The sequence below is a fragment of the Podarcis bocagei genome (assembly GCF_964188305.1).
Source record: "Podarcis bocagei genome assembly, chromosome: 1".
Lineage (NCBI taxonomy): Eukaryota > Metazoa > Chordata > Lepidosauria > Squamata > Lacertidae > Podarcis > Podarcis bocagei.
The window spans coordinates 47572384-47596417 of record NC_138125.1 but is presented as its reverse complement, the minus strand read 5'-3'; the positions used below and the strand labels follow the sequence as shown (position 1 = coordinate 47596417).

The following is a 24034-nucleotide window of genomic DNA, read 5'->3' as shown; positions in this document are numbered from 1 at the left end:
TTTTTTCTTTTTCTTTTTGAAAGCATGACACATAGCTAACCTGTGCAGAAAAGGTGGACCACTGTACACATTATGTTGTTAGGTGTACACCTAAGCTATTTTGTATATATCACCCCAAAAATGTCAGGTGTAATGGTGGCAGACACATTTGCAAAACATCCCCATCATTCAGGGACCCAGACTCAGCCACAACATATGCTCAGTGACAAGTGTTGGTTACCTCAGTATAATGTGTGAAACAACCTTTAGATATAAAGGAGGTCTAGAGGGGAAGATTATATACCAATTACATCTGAGAGCAGCCAGTATAATCACAATTTCTCAGATACTCTTCCAATCATTTATCAGGTCCCAAACCACCATTTAGAAATCACTGGCTTTGTCAGGTCTTTTAATCACAGATTCCTGCATTTGACTTCATCCCCTTATGCTCTCTGAGGTTTAAAACGGGAGGAACATGATAACTTTCATCACTTTGGTTTCTAGTCAATTAAATGGGAACACAAGCACACTCTTAAAAGACACTGTCAGATATCCATCCAGAATACTCCACAAAGCTATCTGAAGAGCTGCACGTGTAAATAGCTTAATAAAGAACATGTTTTAAAGTATTGTCAGTCCAACTGCGAATGCCCTCTGAAAACAAAATACACTATTTCAGATGATTTCTAAGAAGTTGGGAGGTTTGTGTGTGATATTCTAGCCTGTCATATGAACTATGCAGAAACAGGAAGATAAAGCTCTTTCAGTAGAGCACCTGATAAGCAACAAGAACAAACTTATAAAAGTTCTCTCCTATAGGTTCTATTATTCATATTACCAATGCTTTTTTTCTTTAAAAATGTTTAGGGGTACTCTCATTTTCCTACTCATATTGAAATACTGCTCCTCAATGAGGCCAAACTTACGGTAGATTCACAAAGTATTTAAGGGTATGCATACCCCTGCGTACCCCCATAAAAAGCACTGCATATTACTATAAAAATATTGTCCCAGAAATCTCCACAATCGATCAAGTAAGTATCCTAGGTATAAAGAGGGGGCAATTCATAGAAACATTTTTAGACAGAAAAGTCACTCACTTTACCATTTTGGATACCGCTTGAGGGGCAAAGTCAGTATATTTCCACACAATATCCAAAATGATTAACTGGTCTTAAGGATCAGTCTTCTGCATGTGGAAACTGTTATGTAGTGTAGTTTCACCCTGGGCCAACAGGGGGATAATGTATATAGTTTTCACTCAGGTCTGTAGGTAGTTTTCACTCAGGTCCGCGGCAGTTAGTTTAGGCGGGAACTCTGAGCTGTGTGGTTACAATGTTGACAGCCGGCTGCCTATAAATACAGGCCGGCTGAGCTGTTCGCAGTCAGTTCTATTCCAGCTTGTCTTAATAAAGAGCTACTTGAAGAAATCGCTGTGCCGGCTGCTATGTCAACCCACTACTTAATACTGGCGACGAAGGTGGGATAGGATGGACATCAGAGCACAGCCAGATGCGGCCAGCCTCTGAACTGAGCTAAATCACTGAGCGAAATCACTGAGCGAAATCACTGAGCGAAATCACTGGGCAGAACCAATTCAGAGCTGACTGTTCTGGCTAGAGCACTGTGTTCCATCCATCGCCCTTCACGCCGGCATCGGAATCATGGCTTCATTTGTGCCTCTACCGCCGTTTGCGCCAGCCTCTGAGTCCTGGGACTCCTACCTCGCTCGGTTCGACTGCTACCTCCAAGCCAACGAGCTGACAGCAGTATCAGTGGATCGGAAGCGGGGCCTATTCCTCAGCCTCTGTGGGCCTGAGGTGTTTGAGACGGCCCGAGCATTGGTTGCGCCTGAAGCAGTCCAGGCAACACCATGGGACACGATCCAAGAGAAGCTCCGCAACCACTACGCACCAAAGCCGTCCAAGATTGCTGCCCGCCATGCGTTCTACCACCGGAACCAGGCAGAGGGGGAGTCAATCAACAACTACGCCACCGCCCTGCGACAGGCTGCAATGCACTGTGAGTTCCGAGACTTAGACGATGCCCTGATGGATCGAATCGTCTGCGGGGTCCGGGACATCCATCTGCAACGGTGTCTCCTAGCCAAGCCAGACCTCACGCTACAGAAAGCCATTGAGGAGGCTGTGGCCTCAGAAGCTGCTGAACGCTCCGCCCAGGAGATCCGCAAGTCCAGCAGCCCGCGTCTTGCTAGGGGGCCAGTTCCAGTGCATCATGAGGAGGCCAGCAGTGATGAGGCATCCTCCAGTGAAGACGATGACGTGCACCAGACAAAGCGAGAGCGCAGGAAGCTCCAACAGAAGTCCAAGGGCCAATCGGAATGTGCTGGCTGCGGAGGCGACCATTCCCGTGCCAAGTGTCGATTCAGAGACGCCATCTGTAGGAGGTGTTCCAGAAGGGGCCACATCGCTAAGGTCTGCCGATCGGCTCCGTCTGACACCCCCCCTTCATCGACTCGCAAGTTCAAGTCTTCACTCCAGTCTGCCAAGGAAAGTTGTTTCGCTCTCACCAACTGCCGCTGCCCGTCTGGAACCACGATTGGCCAAACCGACTCGTCTACGCGACGCAAGCTGAACGTCACGGTGCTCATTGAAGGAGCTCCATGTGACATGGAGATCGACACCGGGTCTGCCCTGTCCGTCGTGTCATGGAGCACCATCAAAAGACTGGTACCCAGAGTTTCCAAAAGGCAACTCGACTCTCACCGCGTACACCTGAGAGACTATCAGGGAAACGACATTCCCGTGGTAGGCGTTGGCCGGTTCCGGATCGCCTTCAAGGATTTTTCGGGCCTGCTCCGGTTGGTGGTGGTCGAAGGTCAGCGGCCAAGCCTCCTAGGGCTAGACTGGTTTGATGCCCTCGGCCTGGAAGTCACCGGCATCAACTGCATCTCTAACGCAGAGACTGAGGGTCTGGTCAAAGACTTTGCCGAGGTTTTTGACGGCACCTTGGGACAATATACTGGTACGCCCATCTCCTTTAGCCTTGATCCACAAGTCGCCCCCATCAAGCTTAAGCCACGCCGGGTTCCCTTTGCTCTCAAGGCTAAGGTGGACGAACAACTGGACAAACTGATCGCCCAAGGAGTTTTGGAGCCCGTTGACCACGCAAAGTGGGAAACCCCCATCGTCACGCCTGTCAAGCCAGATGGGTCGGTGAGGATCTGCGCTGACTACAAGTGCACAATCAACAAGGCACTTCAGCAGCACGCTTATCCGGTTCCTGTTGTCCAACACCTGCTGCATTCCCTGGGTGAGGGTAAGGTCTTCGCTAAGCTGGACCTTGCCCAAGACTATCAACAACTGCCAGTCGATGATGCCACTGCTGAAGCCCAGACGATCGTCACCCACCGGGGGGCATTCCGTTGCCGCCGGTTGCAGTTCGGGGTGAGTGTGGCTCCTGGCATCTTCCAAAGCCTTATGGAGCGTCTCCTGCAAGGGCTTCCGGGCGTGGTACCATATTTTGATGACGTCTTGGTGTCTGCAGAATCACACCAGCAGCTGTTCGAGCGCCTCCGTGCCGTGCTGACCAGGTTCCAGGAGGCCGGGCTCAAGGTAAAGAGGGAGAAGTGCCTGATTGCCGTTCCACAGGTAGAGTTCCTGGGCTATCTTATCGATGCCTCCGGCCTTCATCCAACCACATCCAAGATCCGCGCTATCCAGCAGGCCCCCACCCCAAAGGACAAAACGGAGTTGCAGGCATTCCTGGGGCTGCTGAACTTTTATAACATGTTCCTGCCCCACAAAGCCACTGTGGCTGAGCCTCTTCACCGACTCCTTAGCACTAAGACGCCTTGGGCCTGGGGTCATCGAGAGACGGCGGCCTTCAACGCGGTCAAGGCTCTCCTTTCTTCAGACAGTGTGCTGGTACAGTACAGTGAATCCAGGCCGCTGGTCCTTGCCTGCGACGCCTCACCTTTTGGCATCGGTGCTGTCCTTAGTCACCGTTTTCCAGATGGAAGAGAAGCACCGCTCGCCTACTTTTCCAGGACACTATCTCCGACGGAAAGGAATTACAGCCAGCTCGACAAGGAGGCATTGGCACTTGTGGCTGGAGTGAAGAGGTTCCATGAATACCTCTATGGCAGGACTTTTGACCTCATCACTGACCACAAGCCACTCCTGGGCCTCCTCGCCGGTGATCGTCCAACTCCACCGGTCCTCTCACCACGCATGCTGCGATGGACTGTTTTCCTGGCTGCCTACCACTACCGGCTCATCCATCGCCCGGGAAAATCGATGGGTCATGCCGACGCCCTCAGCCGTTGCCCTCTTCCAGCATTTGTGGAAGACCCGGCTCCAGCTTCATCGCTCCTTCTGATTGAGGATCTTCCGGCAGCGCCTGTATCAGCTGCCACTGTGGCCTCCGCGTCTGCCCAGGATCGCACCATCAGCCGGGTGCTCAACTGGGTGTGGAGGGGGTGGCCACAAGGGCCTTTTGCATCGGAGTTCCAGCCCTTCGCAACCAGACAACATGAACTCTCAGCTCATCGCGGCTGTCTGCTGTGGGGAGACCGCGTCGTGATTCCCCAGGGACTCCGTCAGCGCGTCCTGGAGGCTCTGCACGTTGGCCACCCGGGAATTGTCAAAATGAAGGCGTTGGCTCGGTGTTACGTCTGGTGGCCTAATATGGACGATGCCATCACTGCCTGGGTATCCGCCTGTCAAGCGTGCCAAGAGTCGAGGCCTGCACCACCGGCAGCTAAGGGACACACCTGGGAGACGCCAAAGACACCCTGGTCGAGGGTGCACATCGATCTGGCTGGCCCCTTTCACGGCCGGACCTTTATGGTAGTGGTGGACGCCTATTCCAAATGGCTGGAGGTCGCCCTGATGCCCTCCACCACTACCGAAGCTGTCATCCGGGTGCTGCGAGGCCTGTTTGCAACGCATGGGTGTCCTGATGTCCTTGTCTCTGACAACGGACCGCAGTTCACGTCAGGCACGTTTGAGCGGTATCTTTTGGGACTGGGCATCCGCCATGCCCTAACGGCACCTTTTCATCCATCCAGCAACGGGCAAGCGGAAAGAATGGTGCGCTCGACAAAAGAGGCACTGGCGCGCCTGGACCGGGGAGACTGGCATGAGCGGGTCGCCGAATACTTGTTCGTGCAGCACATCACTCCTCCTGCGGCCACAGGGAGGAGTCCTGCTGAACTGCTTATGGGCTGCCGCCTCAGGTCACCGCTCGACCGGCTACACCCAGACTTTGCCGTGGCTGAACCCCCAGGCTGTGCCAATGCACCACGGTCATTTGTTCCAGGAAACCAGGTCTTTGCCCGGAACTATGTGGGGGACATTCCTTGGGTGCCAGCCACAGTAGTGGGAGTCACTGGACCTCGTTCGTACCAGGTGGCACTCGAAGACGGACGTTTGTGGCGGCGGCACATAGACCAGCTTAGGCGCAGGGTTGGCGACTTAGACACTACCGAGGTGCCCCCAACTGCGCTTGCGGCTCCAGAAGAGACAAGTACAGATGGCGAGGCCCCACCTACACCTCCCTCGCAAACTGCCAGCGTGGAGCCGAACCAAGCCGTCTCAGAACAGACTCAGACCACTCCACTTGCGGAGGCTCCACCCACAGCAGCGGATCCAGGGGAGTTGGTTCCAACGCCACCTAGGGTCGCACCACAGCCTCAGCGAGAACTGTGTGGCCCTCCGGACTTGGCTACCAGTCCCCGGCGGTCTGGCAGAGTTTCCAAGCGCCCAACTCATTTAAAGGACTACATTGTTGGACAGGTATCACTGTTGGTCTAAGTATGGGAAATGTAACCGATATGCTTTTGTGCCTAATTGAACCATTACGCGTAGTGCTGTATATAAGGAAACCATTACGAGAAACCTTGCAAATGCTCCCAGGAAAAAAGGAAGAGCTACTTATGTGGGGTGGGGGGGAGGAATGCTGAACAAAACCATATTCCTGATTCAGTACTGATGGGATGAGCTCCTTCATCGCAACAACCATATTAATTGGCCTAGCATAATACGACATACGGCTAGCCTGTCAGTACTTACTCATGCCCTGAGCTCTGGACTAACAAAGTCAAAATGGACGAGAGAGAAATGAGGCTGTAGGGATGGACACCAGCATGTTGCTTCCACCCTGTCTCACCCTAAGATTTGACAATCAACCCAAAGGACAGGAAACCACATGTTTGTGTTGTCCACTGCAGATATGTAGGGGTGATGGGAGGCTTTGCATTCTCCTCGAGAGTTTTGCCTGGCTAGAATGTGTCCACAAACTCTGAGAAGGCCTGTTGCTTGCCTGGGTGTGCATAGATGTAAAACTGGACTACAGTGGTACCTCAGGTTAAGTACTTAATTCGTTCCAGAGGTCCATTCTTAACTTGAAACTGTTCTTAACCTGAGGTACCACTTTAGCTAATGGGGCCTCCTGCTACCACTGTGCCGCCGCCGCACGATTTCTGTTCTCATCCTGAAGCAAAGTTCTTAACCTGAGGTACTATTTCTGAGTTAGCGAAGTCTGCAACCTGAAGCGTCTGTAACCTGAAGCGTCTGTAACCCGAGGTACCACTGTACTGTACAAAGATAAAATTTACATTCTGGGTTTTTCCCGCTTTTGCCTCTGCCCCCCCCCCCCGGCATGTGGTCCTTGAAAGGTTTCACAGAACAGAGTGCGGCCCCTGGTCTGGAAAGAGTTCCCTGTCCCTGCTATTTGCCGGGATACGGAAAGAGTTTTGTCATGGAGTCATTAGGCCTGCTAGTACCAAATGGTGGCAAGAGATGTGTAATTTTATTATGCCAATAAGAGGTGTCTGAAAAGGGAATTTCTGCCTGCTACCGGAGGGTATGCCAGAAGCTTTTATATAAAGTTTAGATAAAAAATACGAGCACTGAAATAAACAAGATTTCTGGCAGCAGAGAATATGCAGATGGGGAAAATGTGCCCTGCGGGCTCAGCAAGAATCAGAACGGTGGGAGAAAAGAGAAATTGTGAACAAGGTAACATTCAAAGCCTCTGGGGTATCATTCGGGGGGGGGGGAGCTTTAGCCAAAAATGCAGCATATAGAGTTGGAAGCCTTAACATAGCTGAAAGGTTCATAGTGCAAAAAATCAGAAATGGCAACACACAGCAGAGAGTAAAATGGGCCTGTTTGCCCTGAGGATATAGAGAGAACTGGTCAGATTCAGCTGATGAACTGAAGGTTTTGGCCCAGGGAACAAGAGATGGCAATCTGCTTGCGACTGCTGGGCTGGCCACAGAGGACTGGACCAGATGGACTGACCTAGCAAAAGCAGCAAGGCAGTTCTTTTGGAGAATACACCCAGAATATGACCGTGCGTATCTGAAAGTGAAACATGGGAGTTATCAGCCTCTGCCATCTATCCAAATGACAGCACAAACTGTGGGAAGTGGAGACAAATCCCCACACTCAATAAATTATTCTCAGTGCCTCCGCCTTCCCTGACCAAAAATAGTAAAGACTGTGAGGGGAGGAGAACTGCATCTGAGGAGAAAAGCAAATGATAATGAAGGGGGTGAGTAGTGGTGCCTCTGTATTTCCCTTCATTTGATTAATGAGGAGCCAAGAAGCTGCAGGTTTGGGAGAAAAGATTGATGGCTGCAGAGAGGCTCCACATTGCGGAGATGAATGACTGGTCATCTGCCCTTGATGTGCAATGAAATGTCTTTTCTAAACAGCCGTGCCAAATGCAGGCATGTCATGTTCCTTTTAGACAGACAGATAAACACCAGGCAGATGGAGCCACCTGGGGTGCCTTGCCCCTCAGAAGGAAGGGGAGCGCAGGCTCCTTTGGGTACTCTGGCAAGGTCAGTGTGTTCGTTCGTTAACATCTGGCCATGAGATTCATTAAACTACGTTCCTTCTCCTTCCCACCCACCCCGCTCCCCCACAACAGTCATCTGTCTGCAGAACATGAGCAAGGCCTAGCCTAGGTGCATTGCCAGCGAGGGAGGAAAGGACTTTAGGAGCTGAAGAGAACAATGTAATAAGCTCATCAATCTACGGATATCTTTGGCTGGTGAGCTGCTCTTCTACAGCTAGTGTGGAAGACGGAACAGCCCAAACGGCACAGTGGGCTGGGAGACGTCTTATCTCCATTAACGTGTTCTGCATGCATCAAAGCAGTAGGAGACCTATTAAGATTCAGGATTGAAGTACTGCAAAGAGAAGTTAGGTATGCTTTGGTTCAAGCCATCATGCTGACAGTTTAGATGCCTTTCAGGCATCATTTCTAAGAGGAAGTTGATTGATTTGTCCATTCAGATATGAAAAGCTAGAATCACAAAACTATAGAATTAGATAGATAGGGGAAACCCCCACGCCTCTGGTGAGGAATTTGCCTGATCAAAACTTTAATCTCCCCTCAAAAAAATTCTTTTTCCCCCTTTTTGCTTGAGCAGAAACATCTGCTCCAAAATGTTGTTTTCAGAGAAATTCAGGGAGAACTAGGTTTTAATGTCATAGTGTTTTACATTGTGGTTTTAATTTATCTATTGTATTTTATGGCTTTAACAGAAGCCACCTCAGTATGATTTTGCCCTGCAAGATGGCATGAAAGTCTTTTGACGGGGGAAGCCCCATAAACTATGTGTATTTTACCATATTATTGGCAGATACAGCAGCTGCAGGCATATACCCTCAAGTTAACATTATCATTGCTTGCTGACAGGCTTGTAATCCATAGCACCACATACAGATCTAACATCACTGCTTTCAGTTCTCCTGCTGTGCTTGCACCTTGCAGAGCAATGAGCATTCGATTACAATGACAGGTGTATGTGAAGGATCATCTGTGGGTACAGCATTACTTTAAATTCCCTGCTAGGGCAAACTTCATTCTAGCGAAAGGGATCTTACAGAGAGTGACACTTTGTCTTCTGCTTATGATACTCACAATCCAAACTTCGCCTATTTTTCTTTCTTACAGCATATGTTGTTTGTTAAATGATCATAAATCGATTGGCTCTACACAGGGTGCTGTTTTATTACCTTTTTTCTTGTGGTAGTATTTCTAAAATCATAGGACTCTGAAGTATATGTTTAAGCCGTAGTGTACTCAAAGTGGAACGGGGATAGGATCATAGCTGTCAACGTTTCCCTTTTTTTAAGGGAAATTCCCTTATTCCGAATAGGATTCCTCGCAAGAAACGGGAAAAGTTGACAGCTATGGATAGGATATAAAGACAAGCCACTTTTCAGGCACACCTATAAGCATCTTCTTAAGAGGTATAACTGAGGCTGGCCTAACCATCTTCCTTTCTCCCAATATTGGGCCCATTTAAGAGCATATTACTGCCCCCCCCTTTTCATGCACACTGGCAGTCAGGTAAAGGTAAAGATAAAGGACCCCTGGATGGTTAAGTCCAGTCAAAGGCGACTATGGGGTTGCGGCATTCATCTTGCTTTCAGGCCAAGGGAGCCGGCATTTGTCCACAGACAGCTTTCCAGGTCATGTGGCCAGCATGACTAACCCGCTTCTGGCACAACAGGACACCATGACAGTAGCCAGAGAACACAGAAACGCTGTTTACCTTCCCATCGCAGCGGTACCTATTTATCTACTTGCACTGGTGTGCTTTTGAACTGCTAGGTTGGCAGGAGCTGGGACAGAGCAACAGGAGCTCACCCCGTTGTGGGGATTTGAACTGCCGACCTTCTGATTGGCAAGCCCAAGAGGCTCAGTGGTTTAGACCACAGCGCCACCCGCATCCCTTATCATTCCTTCACATATATACACAGGTGCAACTTTAGTTATTTTTTCCCTGCCAGATGTTGATGCAATACCAAACTCACTTTATGAACTCAAAAAATAGTGCATTAGAGATATGATCTCTGAGTGGGGCCTTAACAAACCATAGCATATACATATATCTTGCTTCAGGGTGAATTACATCAGCTCTCCTTCCCATGCATACTCACTTCCATATACCCCATACAAATGCATTTATTACTTGGAAAGTGCAGGTGTTTGCCGGGTCTGAATGTTTTAGCATAAAATACCTGCATTTTATTAGGACATGAAGTACAAAATGTAGGGAAATATTGAAATGAATTGCAAACCAGTAAAAAACATATTTAATATCCATCAAGTGTAAAATGATTATGAGGCTGTAAAATGTTTACCCGGGAGAAGAATAAAGATGACAGATTGAAAACATTCGCTGAAGAAAAGGGGAGAATAATAGATGGGGACAAAGGAAAATTATCTTTTAGCTCTTACTGCTCTCTATGTATCCATAAAACTTGGCTTGTAACATTTCAAAATGGAATTTAATATCATTTATTGCTTATTCATTGAAAGTATACACTGGAGAGAAGGAGGGGGAGAATCACTGTTTAAATATTATCGTATTTCAACCTCCTAAACAGTTTAATCTGCCAAAGAGACCTATAAAACAGAATAAAATTAAAAGATCACATTTTAATGAAATACAATTCCACATTTCTTTTAACACATAGCACATATGAAAATTTGCATTGATTCCTTACACACTTATTACTGCATCAACTTTATAGAGTTCTGACTTAACTAGACACCACATGGGAGATATGGCCAATCGTGTCTCCCCAGTAATGCTTGGTAAAAAAATATAAAAATATATTATTACATCTCCATCTTTAGGGGCCAGACTACAGGCTCCCACCATGGTTTCTAAAAGTCTTAGAAACCAGCAGGGGTGGGGTGGGGTCAATTCAGTGTTGGACCATAGTGCTGGTGGAAGAGGTTAGTCCTTTTCCCCATGCAGTTTCCCCAGTTAAAAAACCACACAGAGAAGCTTCTATTTGGCACTCAGGGCAAATGTATGGCATACTGGAATCATACCTATATGATGATTTTGCACATGGAAAAAAACCAACAGCTTGGAGGGAACTTCTGGTACTTGTTACGTGTAGACCACATAGAGATGACTGCAGTTAAATGGCATATAAATTGAAAGAAAGAAAAAACAGCTCTAAATTTAAAAAATGACACAGTCAAATCACAAAAACTAGTTTCAGCTCCTGTTCTAGCAGGTGGGTGTAGCACACAATGTGGCTTCCCGATCCCTTTAATTGGCTGCAGTTATTGATTTTGTGTTGCAGTTTTTAAATTAAACCGCTAGGTCATTGTAAATATTCTTTTTAAAAAAATAACTGCCACTGAGTCTTGTTCAAAAGGTGGACAAGGAGGGGTGGCGTGCTCTAGCCTATTTTCCAGGGACAGTTTCGGATTTACAGAAGCCGTCCAGGTTTCTGATTTGTTCCCGGAATGTCCCGCTTTCCCCTAGGACGTTCCTACTTTCATCAGAGAAAAGTTGGAGGGTATGGAGGATCCCTCCTCTAGACCCAGTATAGAAATGCAGTGGGCTTCTGCAGGAATGATGGGAGTACCCTGGTCCTCCTCTGTCAACCCCCAACAGACTACAAACATTTTTTGCAGGCTAGTGACATTCATGGGCTTATTACACTGTCGGTACATCCATAGGACCAGACATTTTTAGCAAAGGCATAAAAGAGCTTGCTAGTACAGTCGTACCTTGGATCCCAAACACCGCAAACCCAGAAGTTAGTGTTCTGGTTTGCAAGCGTTCTTTGGAACCCAAACAACCAACGCGGCTTCCAATTGCCTGATGGAGCTTCCTGCAGCCAATCAGAAGCCGTGCCTTGGTTTCTGAATGTTTTGGAAGTCAAACGGACTTACGGAACGGATTCCATTCGACTTCCGAGGTACCACTGTACTTGCAGTCACAGAGCCACAGAGTAATAGGTGAAACAATGTTCATACTTCATACCCAATCTTGATGTGTGGCATCCTTTAGCTATAGTACAGTGGTACCTCGGGTTACATACACTTCAGGTTACAGACTCCGCTAACCCAGAAATATTACCTCGGGTTAAGAACTTTGCTTCAGGACGAGAACAGAAATTGCACGGTGGCAGCAGGAGGCCCCATTAGCTAAAGTGGTACCTCAGGTTAAGAACAGTTTCAGGTTAAGAACGAACCTCCAGAATGAATTAAGTTCTTGACCCGAGGTACCACCGTACTCCATACCTAGAACAATTACATGGATAGCTATACCAATGTAAAACATGGAGGCAGGAACCAGGCTGTAGTTTTTCTGAGGATTGGCAGAAGATTTGGGAATAAGAGCCTATCCCATCATTCTCTAAACTGCTAAGAAAAAGAGTATATTGAACTAGAAATACATCTGTATTCCCTTCCTGCCCAAAAGAGAGTAAAAAGCTGCACATTTGAAGGGCATGAACACAGCAGCACATGAAAACCCAGGGCCAAGATCCTAGACAGCCATATCCCTGCACACTAGGGAGATAAGCCCACACAACCAGAAAAGTTTTGGAAGTTTTCACTGCTGCCACTCAGGTAACATAACAGGTAAAACACTTTGGCATATAAAAGCAGCATGCTTATTCAGCCAGGAAGTTGGCTGCAATTAAAAACTTTTTAAAATTTCCAGCTGTGTGCACATTTCTCCCATCACCTGCATAAATGACTGGCTAGCATTGCAGTCACAAATCTGAGCACCTGTACTGGCTGGAGTTACAAAAAGTTACAGTGACAGATCTTTTATGGCTATACGTTTCTATTTTGCACCTGTGCTTTTGGTGTAGCAGTCAGGAATTTAAGTGCACAGTTTTATGTTAATCCCATGAACAAACTCACTTCTGACATACATAAGCTTAAATGAAAGCAGAATCAAACCCCATACACACAAAGTAAATCCTGTAATATTACTCCCTCTGCTGGCCCTAAAACAGTAGTTTTCTGTACTGATTCAAGGCATGGAAATATTTTTATTTTTAAAAAAAAATGAATTCTACAAATTGAAGACATGGGAACTACTTATGGTGTTTTGTCATTACTGAAGGCAAACAAGCACTATAAATAATTTTTTTCTTCTGAAAATACTGGAGAAGCACTGAAGTTTGACTCTGAAGCAACAGTTTGTTTTTCCCCTGTAATCTTGTCCAGATGTTTTCCCCACCATGCAAATAACATCACATGGAATTATTATTATTATTACTGTATTATTATTAATACCCCATCCATTGGGCTGGGTTACCCTAGACACTCTGGAGAAAGAAGGGAGCTACACTCCCTAGTCCAGCCATTGTGCCTCCTGTTGACTCTGCCCTGTCTACACATTGGGGGGAAGATCTGATCTCTAGGCTGTCTCCATCTCCATCTTCTGCCTGTCTATCTAGTAAAAAGTGCAACAGGACCCCCAGCACTGCTGGAGGCAGGGAGGACTTTGGTAATGATAAGTAGAGCGGCATTCCCCCCCCCCCCCAGAGAATGTGGCTTATTTCATAGTAAAAAAAAATGCAGTAAATCTTACACAACATGTTATCTCAAAAAGCAGATTACACGTCAAATATTTATTCACAGATTGAAGTAACCATGTTACGTTTCTATATAACGTATTAGCTTCATTAAACAGTATATCTGGGGCAGTCATTCTGAACGACTAGCAATTTTGCTATTAAATCACAGGAAGCAAAGTCAGCTGAATGCCACTGGTAAAATAGTAAGTTGTCACATGTTACAAGAAGCGCAGAAAGAAGGCAGCAAACATTTCCAGAGCTAAAAAAAATGAGGATTGTCGGTGCTGTGTAAATGGGGATTTTCATATATCAAAAAGGCAAACTGTGTGGTACAGGGATGGTGTGTAATCTGCAATTACCATGGGGGGGGGGAATGCTTTATCTAAATGGACAATATCAGTCAACCTATCAATTAGACTTTTATCCTGGCCACCTCCCATTTTATCCCCACAACACTGTGATGTAGCTTAGGCTGAAGGCTAGAAACTGGCCCAAGAACAGCCGGTGAACTTTGAACTTGTGCCTTCCCAATCTAACTGCCATACCACACTGGATCTGTCTCCCGTTAAGCTGTTTGCACCCTCTCTCTCCTAAAGGTAAAGGGACCCCTGACCATTAGGTCCAGTTGTGGCCGACTCTGGGGTTGCGGCGCTCATCTCGCTTTATTGGCCGAGGGAGCCGGTTTACAGCTTCTGGGTCATGTGGCCAGCATGACTAAGCTGTTTCTGGCGAACCAGAGCAGCGCACAGAAGCACCGTTTACCTTCTCGCCGCAGCAGTACCTATTTATCTACTTGCACTTTGACGTGCTTTCGAACTGCTAGGTTGGCAGGAGCTAGGACCGAGCAACGGGAGCTCACCCTATCACGGGGAATCAAACCGCTGACCTTCTGATCGGCAAGTCCTAGGCTCTGTGGTTTAACCCATGTCCCTTCTCTCTCCGAAAGGAGCAGGTATTGACCACTTCTGTTCTACTTCCACATAGCCCCCTTTGTTTGTATGCCACCATGCTATCTGTCAAAGGGTACCTCCAGATGGGTGATCCCTTGCACTACCCAATCATTGCTCTTCCACTGAAAGTTATTACTGGAATTGCAACTGCACTTTTTCTACGGGTGCATCCCACTCTAACCCCCCCCCCCCATAAAATGATATGGGGATCATGTTAAATAAATAAATAAATACATAAATAAATAAATAAATAAATAAATAAATAAATGTTTTCCACAATAGTGAGCATGACAGAACAGCGGTGATGGAGAATAGCAATTCATCTGAGCTGTTTGGTTTTTTTAAGGCCCCCCCCCCCCCATCTTTCCATTCTTGCTCTAGTGCTTGATTGATAAGGTACATCTGCTGAAATATTCCCTCTTCTGCAGAACTATGAAAGGGAGAGAGAACTCTTTTGCATCTGGCCAGCCTAGTTTGAGAGCATGGATGCCAAGGGAGCCTCTCAGCTGGGATTTGGAAGGGGGAAGCGCCTCTGAAGGCTAGATCTAGGCATGCGCACAAGCCAAAGTATCACTAGTGATGATTGGTGGAAATGAAAGAAAGAAGTATGCCCGGCGCTTGTTAGGATTAACCCTCAACCTTTTCAAGGCTATTTGAAGTTGTCCAGGATCTTATACACACTCATACATACAATAGAACACACCTTCTAACACCTGATAAAAAGAGGGAAGGTTATTAGTTGGGGAGAGTTGTGTTTTTTCAAGCTGTCTCTGCGATAACAAAAACCTTGGCAGCCCTTCTTTGCTTCCCAAGTCTCCTCCTGAGTCAACAAGCCATTGACAAGACCTTTTGCCCAGTAAAACAAATGTGATTACAGAAGCCGAGCTGAACACAGGAATGCAAATAGAGATCTGCATGTAAGCAGGGCTAACCTTACACACACATAAACCCAGATGCCATATTACACTCACTGACAAGAAAGAAAGAAAAATTGAGATTGCCCTCTCTTCCCCCCCCCCCTCAAAATGGTGTGTTGGTGAAAATGCTGATCCTGTAAACAGTTACGGGCAGTAACACGGAATGAAGGACATCGGTTAGGCAGTTGATACCACGTACAAAGTATTTTGCTTCCTCAGATTAGAATCCCTCTCTGCTGAAGGCCACCTGCTATCTCTCAGGAATGAACTAAGCCATGGGCAGTTCAAACTCCACAGTGACGCATGAAGGCCTCAGGAAAGGGGAGAGGGACAGTCAAGCAACTCCCAAGAGAAACGCCTGGTCTTTAGCTCTCTCTGGTTCCAGCATCTATGTTCAGCGCTGCTTCTTAATAAGAAACAGGTGCTGGTTCTTTTCTAGCATTATTCTGTTAGTGAAGGTTATCCTCTTTCTTCCTCCTCCGCCCCATTAGAATAGAATTGCAACGATACGTTCTATTCTAATTTCTAAAATCAAAAACCCCTCTTCAAAACGTTTGAACAAACACAGGGGGAACTAGAAGGGAAGAGGAGGAAATAGCCTGCCTGAAAGATGGGTCGGGGGGAGCTGAAGAGAAGAAAGGGAACTGCCTTCAAACCAGAATTTATGTATGTTTTGTTTGAGCAGCAAAAAGCAGGGAAAACAGAACTCGCAAACCCACTTCTCCGAGCACACCCAAGGAAAAGTTAACTGGATAGCTGGGAGGAGTGAGGTTGGCTCACAGCTTAGGATACAGTGAGGTGGCCAGGGTGGGGGGAGGGGACTGAGAGAAATATCTAAAAGGAGGAAGACAAGCCTAAATGTAAGGATCGGTACCTTGTGCCACTGGTCACTTTACATAAAGACCACACAAGCCACATTGCCTTTTTTTTTTTTAAGGTCAAAAAGGTTCGAGAAAAAATCAATACTCCTTTGTGGGTCCTAAATAAATCACACGTTCATATTACCAGACACTGTAAATCAATAGATATTCAATGGGTGCATGTGCACTTGAGACTTTAATAGAGCACAGGCATGCCGGAATGTTGTGCAGTGGGCTGTGCAAAGGAATCACATTCAGTCCATGCCCCTCAGGACACAGTCTGCGTTCCACCACAGAGGCGGAGGGCTGGCTCATCGTGCCCATCATGTTGTCTTTTTGTGTTTTCCCACCTCTTTGGGGGTGGGAGGTGGGAGAGCTGGAGCATTCCAAGTAAACGCATATCTGTAAACCTCTTTGAGGAAAGCACTCCAGAATTTGGGGGGCCACCACTGAGAAGGCCCTCTCTGTGGTAGGCATTTGCCTCACAATTTTTGATGAGTGCACCCAAAGGAGGCTCCCCACCTAAGGTCTTCAAGTATGGGTAGGTACCTATGGAGGTAGGCTGTCTAAGGAGCATTTAATGGTCAAAAGCAAACCAAGTTGCTTTCACATATGATCCCTCATAAATCCATTCTGCCTCGTTCCCACATTCATCTGTGGTATTATTTTAAAAATTCATATTTCAATACAGACTGAAATAAAATATTTTGAAAGTATTCCATGTCAAAATACATGTTGCAACATTCAAAGAAGCATACTGTAAAATCTGATGGATAGCTATGTTCCAGTCTGCACATTACTCCAGAAACTGTGGGTCTTGCGAGTTCATACTGGAGTACAAAAAAACCAGTGAATTCCTAAAACATCCCCACTTGACCCAGGCCCAGAAGCTAGTTGATAAGACTTCTTTTCCAAATATCGTACCTGGTTTGTTGTTGTTTTTTAGCCATCTAACCAAGGTGGAAATCCACACACACCTATCTGGGAATAACTCAGAGGAACTTCCTTCTGAGTAGATGTGTATAGGATTGAATTCTTAGTGGCTATCATCACACGTTCAGCGCCAAATCCAATAAGTGAAAATGCATTATGTGGAGTGGTAACGCTATGTGAGGTTGCCTGGATTAGTTTTTCCTTTTGTGTTTGCCAATATGGGGTTAAGGGATAGTAGCAATGTTCAGCAAGCCATCTGTCTGGTCAAAGAAAAGGAGGCTTGGTTTGGTGTTCAGAGCTCTGGCATATATACTCGGATTGTGTCCTTGGCCAAGTCATCCACCCACAGAAGAGGCTGCCTGTCATATCTTTGCAAGATTTACTGCTCTGGACTTGCCTGTTTCCAATCAAGAGGCAAGCCCAGATTAGTAACTCATGCAGAAACAAATCTTTATGGAGTCTTCTGAGGAGAAATAATTCTTGCTTTTACATACTCTCCACATAAACTTCTTCAGATGGAAAATTTGAATTTAAATTCAGAAGAACATATGCTTCAATTACTAAAAGTTTAGGAAACGCTCTCCTTGCATCTAAAAAGGGCTATGAATTGCAGATTAGCTGACTTTTCGGACCTGCAGCTAACACCTTTAATCTTGCAAAAGCTTGCAAGGTCCTCTTGGAGAGTGAGGAGGAAAATAGGGAAACTCCCTTGGGACAATTCCTCCCCTCTGCTCCCCCCCCCCCAGCTTTGTGGATTCTCTGATATTCTTTCCCACAAGGTTATCAAAAAAGCTGAGCATGCTGCAGAAAATTTACTGTGGGTTGTTGTGGCATGCTACCACAATGTTCTTCTGACACATTCTCTCCTCCAAAAACCTTTCCTTGATTTTTCACAGATAACTATTTGTAATTCCTAAATACTTTCTAGAACACAATGTGACTAAATCACTATTTCAAGTTGATACTGCGGATGAACTTAGACATTGTTTCTGCCATAATAAATAAATGTTTAATATGACTCTGTTGGGTTTTCTTTTCAGACAAGAATTAACATCACCAGACTCTTGATCATGTTATCTTACAGCATCAGAGTGAACAACCCTCCCAGGATACCATAGTCAAAGGGCACTCGAAAGCAGCTACTTAGCATTTGATCACAGTAGATAAAAGAGTCCATAATTACTGTTAAATGAGTACGTACAGACAGACACATAAATTAAATTGTGCGGTGCTGGACAATGACATTTGGTTTCAGAGAGATTTCCCATTTTCTACTGTATGGCTGGAGGGAGGAGTTGTGGAAACATGCTAATGTGAAAAAAGGCTTTTGGGTTTATTCATTAAATACTTTATTTTTTTGTGGCTGAGACATGACTAAGTGTTTGATATTTATGCTATACGGACAGTGTTGAGCATGCTATAGATAGATTAGATATTAGGATTGTGCGGTGAGATTTATCACACATCTCAGTTAGTATCCTAAACAGACTTTAGTTTGGTTTCCATTACTGACCGTCTGGCTACTTTCTGTGATGAAGGCAAATGTGATTAAGCCAAATTAAGATCCAAATATGCCCAATTTTGCAATGGTTCAAACATAGGAGACCTATTCTTTACCACTGGGTCTTCTCTCTCTGGTGAATAAAACTGAATCTGAACAAATGAGAAAACATACACACACCAACACACACATCAGTTTAGTTCTATGTGGCTTGCAATAGGGATTGGAGTCTTCCTGTTTGCCCAGAAGAGGCTGCCATTTTTGTGGGATTTTATCAAGAGTAAATCCTGCAAGTAAAGATACAATTAAACATCCAGGTGCTCCTCCTCTCCAAAACTGAACAGTATGAGAACACCCTCCTTCTGATGAATATTTAAGCACTAGAAACTGCTAGTGCTTTAACTGTCTTTAACTGCTAACAATAAAGAGGCAAAAGGATTCTTCCCTTCTTCATTTCTTAATAGCTTGGTAATGAGGAGGAAATCAGAAAACAGCAAAGCTGGAAATATAAAGGAACGCATACATACACATTTATATTGTTTTATTTACTTAAGTATTTGTTTGAGCATTTTTATGTCATTTACAAATGTCAACACTAGGATGATACTTGTTCTCCGGTTTACAATCTACATTCAAGGTGTGTCACTGTCATGGAATGCCTTCAGTTCAGTGAAAACTACAGGTCCCATGATTCCTTGTGAGACACCATACATATAAGCACACACACACATTACTGAAGGATTTCCTACACATTGCATTGCAAGAGCTGCATGACTACTTTTTTCAGGTGGTTGTGATTATCTGTTGAACTATGTAGGAAACTACAACACACAAAAATATTTTCCCATATGGAATTGCACCCACAGTTGTTTCACAGACAACCATGCTATGGCTGTAATGGATGAATGGAGCCTTAGCAAATATTTATTAGGATATGCCATCATGAGGCATAACACTCAGGAGATACATTGCCCTCCCACCCAAACGTCAATTGTTAAAATTGAGAAAAACACTTGGCCCCAACATAAATACTGCAGTTCCTCACAGTATAATAATAATAAAGATGATGATGATGATGATATTTCTACTCCACCCATTTGGCTGGGTTTCCCCAGCCACTCTGGGTGGCTTCCAACAAAATATTAAAAATACATTAAAACATCAGTCATTAAAAACATCCCTAAACAGGGCGGCCTTCAGATGTCTTCTAAAAGCCAGATAGTTGTTTATTTCCTTCACATCTGGTGGGAGGGCATTCCACAAGGCGGGTGCCACCACCAAGCAGGCCCTCTGCCTGGTTCCCTGTAACCTCACTTCTCGCAGTGAGGGAACCACCAGAAGGCCCTCGGTGCTGGACCTCAGCGTCCGGGCAGAACGATGTGGGTGGAGACGCTCCTTCAGGTATACTAGGCCGAGGCCGTTTAGGGCTTTAAAGGTCAACACCAACACTTTGGATTGTGCTCGGAAATGGGAGCCAATGTTGGTCTTTCAAGACCGGTATAAATTACAGCCGCACTTAAATTAAGAATGAATGGGTTTTTCCTTTTAAAAAACACAATGGATTTAAGCAAAATTATCTGCTTGCAAACAGGAGAGAGGCAAAGACAGAAAGGCAAGTTCAAAAGCCCTGAGGCTGAGCCTGCCAGAGTCATGAAGTTACATCGAGAGGAGTACCTACCAGGTTTAATCTCCAGTAACTTCAGCCTGGAGTCTTCAGGAGGATGCAAACGTCTCTTTTTGCGCCAACAACGAGCAGGATACGTGTAGAGCTGACCTGGTGCTAATCCTGAGGGTTAGAAGGAAACGAAAACAACAATTAAAACACACACAATTTTGTTTCACTGTCAAATCATCATTAGCCTTGCTAGAATCTCACTCTTTCTTCACCTCTGGATACAGATAGGTAGCCGTGTTGGTCTGCCATAGTCAAAATAAAAAAAAAATTCCTTCCTGTCTTTAAGGTGTCTTTAAGGTGCTACAGGAAGGAATTTTTTTTTATTTTCACCTCTGGAATTATACTTCATTACATCTTGTCTTTGAAAGGTTTTTAGCACCTCTTCAAAATTATAGCCAACTAGAGCCTTGCAAAACTCCTTAGCATCTTTCCATAGCTGGATGTCACTGGATGTAGCAAGTGCGATGCTAGATGCCCCAGCACCAGGAGTGGTCCCATAATCATGCGGCATATTAATCATGCTAGCAATGGGTCCACAGCATCCCTAGCACCACTCAGCTGCACAATGGTATGAATCCAGAGCAGCTCATAGCAGGTTGATTTACAGCATGCACATTTGAATGCAAATCTCATGTAGACACAGGGTGTGTTCACATTACTGCCTTGGAGTGTAGTGATGGTGTGTTTCACAGCTCCCCCGGCCCCGCCACCTGTTCACATCAACATACCTTCCTTAGTGTTTGATTTGTTTTTGTGTGTGTGTACACACCAGGGAACATTGATAGGCAGAGATGTCTTTACCCTATGCAAAGGGTATGCTCACACCTTGGCTAGAGATGAATTACGGACAGCTTAAGGACTGCAACTGATGTGAAGTTGGTTTGATAAACAATGCATCAAACAGTAGTATTTTATAACAATGTACAGCATACATATGCATTTTGGATAACGCCTTGTGAACACTGATTAAAAACCCAGCACTGGAAACGCAGTGAGTGTACAGCCAATGGGAGTGTGAACAAAGTCTAAGCTTGCTAAAGAAAGCTAGTAGAGTTTATTTCTGAGTAGGCATGAGAAGACAGTCTTCTTACTGTAAGATTTACTTGGGAGAACATTGGCAAGCAGCAGTTGCGACATGGTAAGTGGAGGCTTGCCTGGGGCGCATGATGTCAAGATGGGCTCACGGATGTGAATTTCTGAAGTTTAATGCAGACACGGCTTAGGTTTTGTTTTCCTCTTCAGGAGAAACGAGTTTGTTGCTGCATTTTGCAGAATCCAGAGTTACAGCATGACAACTCAAAAAAAGAATCCCGACAAGTTTGTAGACTGTGCATTGAAAATCAGTTAGTTTGCTGCAAGTATGCCCAATAGGTATTAGAAAACCAAGAGAAAATGGTAATATGTAAAAAGGTAGCCTTTTAGCAAACTAACCTTGTGTACTGATCTGGAACACTGTATACTAACAATAGTAGCAACAGTGTGACAAACAGTTCACAAAATTGGGGTGGCAAGAAAAAAAATGACATTTAAAATAAATCAACGAAGAGACATAATATAGTCTAGACTTTATGTTCTTCTGCTTTTGGCCAGTACAAAAGACAATGAGTCCTGCAGGGCTACCTGTTAATTGTAGCATGATCTGCAATAGGTAAAAGACTGCAAGAGCCGATAAGTACACATGGGTGGAGGTGCACGGGAGCAAAAACTAGGTTAACAAGGTAAGATTTAACGATTTCCCCCAAAAAGCATGGAACCTAGCAGGGTTCTGCGTTTGCTGAAACATCAAAGCACAAAAGCAGCTATCACGTGGGGGACAATTACTTTTTATAGCCCTTATTTAGACCAAGAGATACAGTAGCAAAATTGTAAGCCAACTCTAATTGGGCACCTTCTCAGTCTAATTCTCTTCTAAGCCTTTCTGTTTAAGCATGGCAATCTTAAGGTCAGAGACAGAACCCCCCGGGGAGCCTGAAAAGTGCTCCACTTGGACATTTCCATTTCTAATACCCTATTATTCATGTCCATTCATTTTCTCACTTAGAGGGTGAACTGCTTGGCTCGTGGGCGTGCCACAGGAGCATCGCTGACAGGCACTGAAGAATGCTCTAGTGAATGTGGCTTTGATAATATGGTTGATGCTCTTGGGGGTCATAGTCCCAGCAGTAGATGAAAGGACAGAGCTGGTACTGGCGGGATTTTGTGGTTTTCCTTTCTTTCTTTTTGCAGGAGTTAGTTCTTAGATCTGTCTCTGTCGGGTGACCCACACAGGGCAAAATTTATAATTAAGCAAGAGGAAGCAGCTCTTTTGGCCTGAAGGCAACCTTTGCTTGCATCCTACCTCTGGGTATCATTTCAGAAAGGAGGAGTGGAACCAACCACGATGGGTTTTGATAGTACCTTTCACAATAAAGATTTCAGGGCAGACTTTACCAGATCAACACATTAAAATATTTCCAACTTAAAATATTTAAGAGGCTGGGGGCAGGGGGTTGGAAAGCTATTTTCCTGGCATGCAAATAGTAATGCTGTAGTATCAAGCAAATTTTCCTGGTTCTAAAAATGTTGTCTCTGGAGTCTTTACTCAACTCAGCTCCGACTGTGAGGAGGGGGCTCAGGTTGATTTGCTTTAAAATGCAGACCACATAAATTTCTCCTCCATTCCTACATGGCATCTCAGGTCAAAACCACATAGGAATTTATATTTCAGCAGCAGAATGTTGAATTTAGCTTGGAAATAACCTGTATAATAAATCTTGCTACAACGTTGGCTGTTTCCGAGTACAATTCAAAGCGCTCGATCCAGATAAGACTGAAGCACTGTTAGTGGGTGATTCCCTAAACAGGATGGATGGGAGATTGCCTGCTGTTGATGGGGTTATGCTCCCTCTGAAGGAGCGGGAACGCAGCTTGGGGTACATCAGGATCCTTTGCTGTCACTTGAGGCTCAGGTGTCCTCTGTAGTGTGCAGTTGCCTTCCATCAGCTTTGGCTGGTGGCCCAGCTGCACCAATATCTGGACAAGGATAGCCTAACTTCTGTTGCCTATGCTCTGGTAACCTCTAGGTGAGATTACTGCAATGTGTTATACATAGGGCTGCCTCTGAAGATGGATCAGAAACTTCAGCGGGTGCAGAATTTGGAAAGATGGTTTGAGCATACAACACCGATCCTGACCTGACTGCACTGGCTGCCAATTACTTTCCGGGCCCAATTCAAAGTGCTAGTTTTTGACCCATAAAGCTGTAAATGACTCAGGACCACAATACCTCAAGGACCGCCTCTCCCCATATGAACCAACCCAGACCTTGTGATCACCATCTGAGGCTCTTCTTCATGAGAGGTCCAGAAGGTGGCAACACAAGAAAGGGCCTTTTTTTCTGCAGTGAAATGCTCATTTCCCATTTGTGGAAAGCTCTCCCCAGGGATGCTCACCCGGCACCTTCATTGAACATATTTAGGCACCAGGCAAAAGCATTCCTCTTCTCTCAGCCCTATGGCTTTTTAAACTAGGAGAGGGGTTGCTGTTTTGTTTGTCGTTGTGTTACTTTTTTGTTTTTTATTCTGAAAATCACCCTGTGTAAATCACCCTGTGATCCTCAGATGAAAGGTGGTATAAAGGTAAAGGTGAAGGGACCCCTGACCATTAGGTCCAGTCGTGACAGACTCTGGGATTGCGGCGCTCATCTCACTTTATTCACAGAGGGAGCCGGTGTACAGCTTCTGGGTCATGTGGCCAGCATGACTAAGCCGCTTCTGGAAAACCAGAGCAGCACATGGAAATGCTGTTTACCTTCCCACCGGAGCGGTACCTATTGATCTACTTGCACTTTGACGTGCTTTCAAACTGCTAGGTTGGCAGGAGCAGGGACCGAGTAACGGGAGCTCA

General features: G+C 45.6%; 1 protein-coding gene across 4 annotated transcripts in view; it reads right to left on the bottom strand.

Annotated features, from left to right (window-relative positions):
• The window catches only part of DPF3 (double PHD fingers 3), a 195158-nt gene that overhangs the window by 72272 nt on the left and 98852 nt on the right, over positions 1–24034 (bottom strand). For all 4 annotated transcript variants that reach the window (XR_014005920.1, XR_014005921.1, XM_081186344.1 and 1 more), the window contains exon 3: positions 20153–20260. Coding sequence is in view for 2 of the 4 variants with exons in the window: in XM_081186344.1 (XP_081042470.1) it covers positions 20153–20260 (108 nt within the window). In the remaining 2 variants the exon portion in view is untranslated. The remainder of the gene's footprint in view (positions 1–20152; positions 20261–24034) is intronic.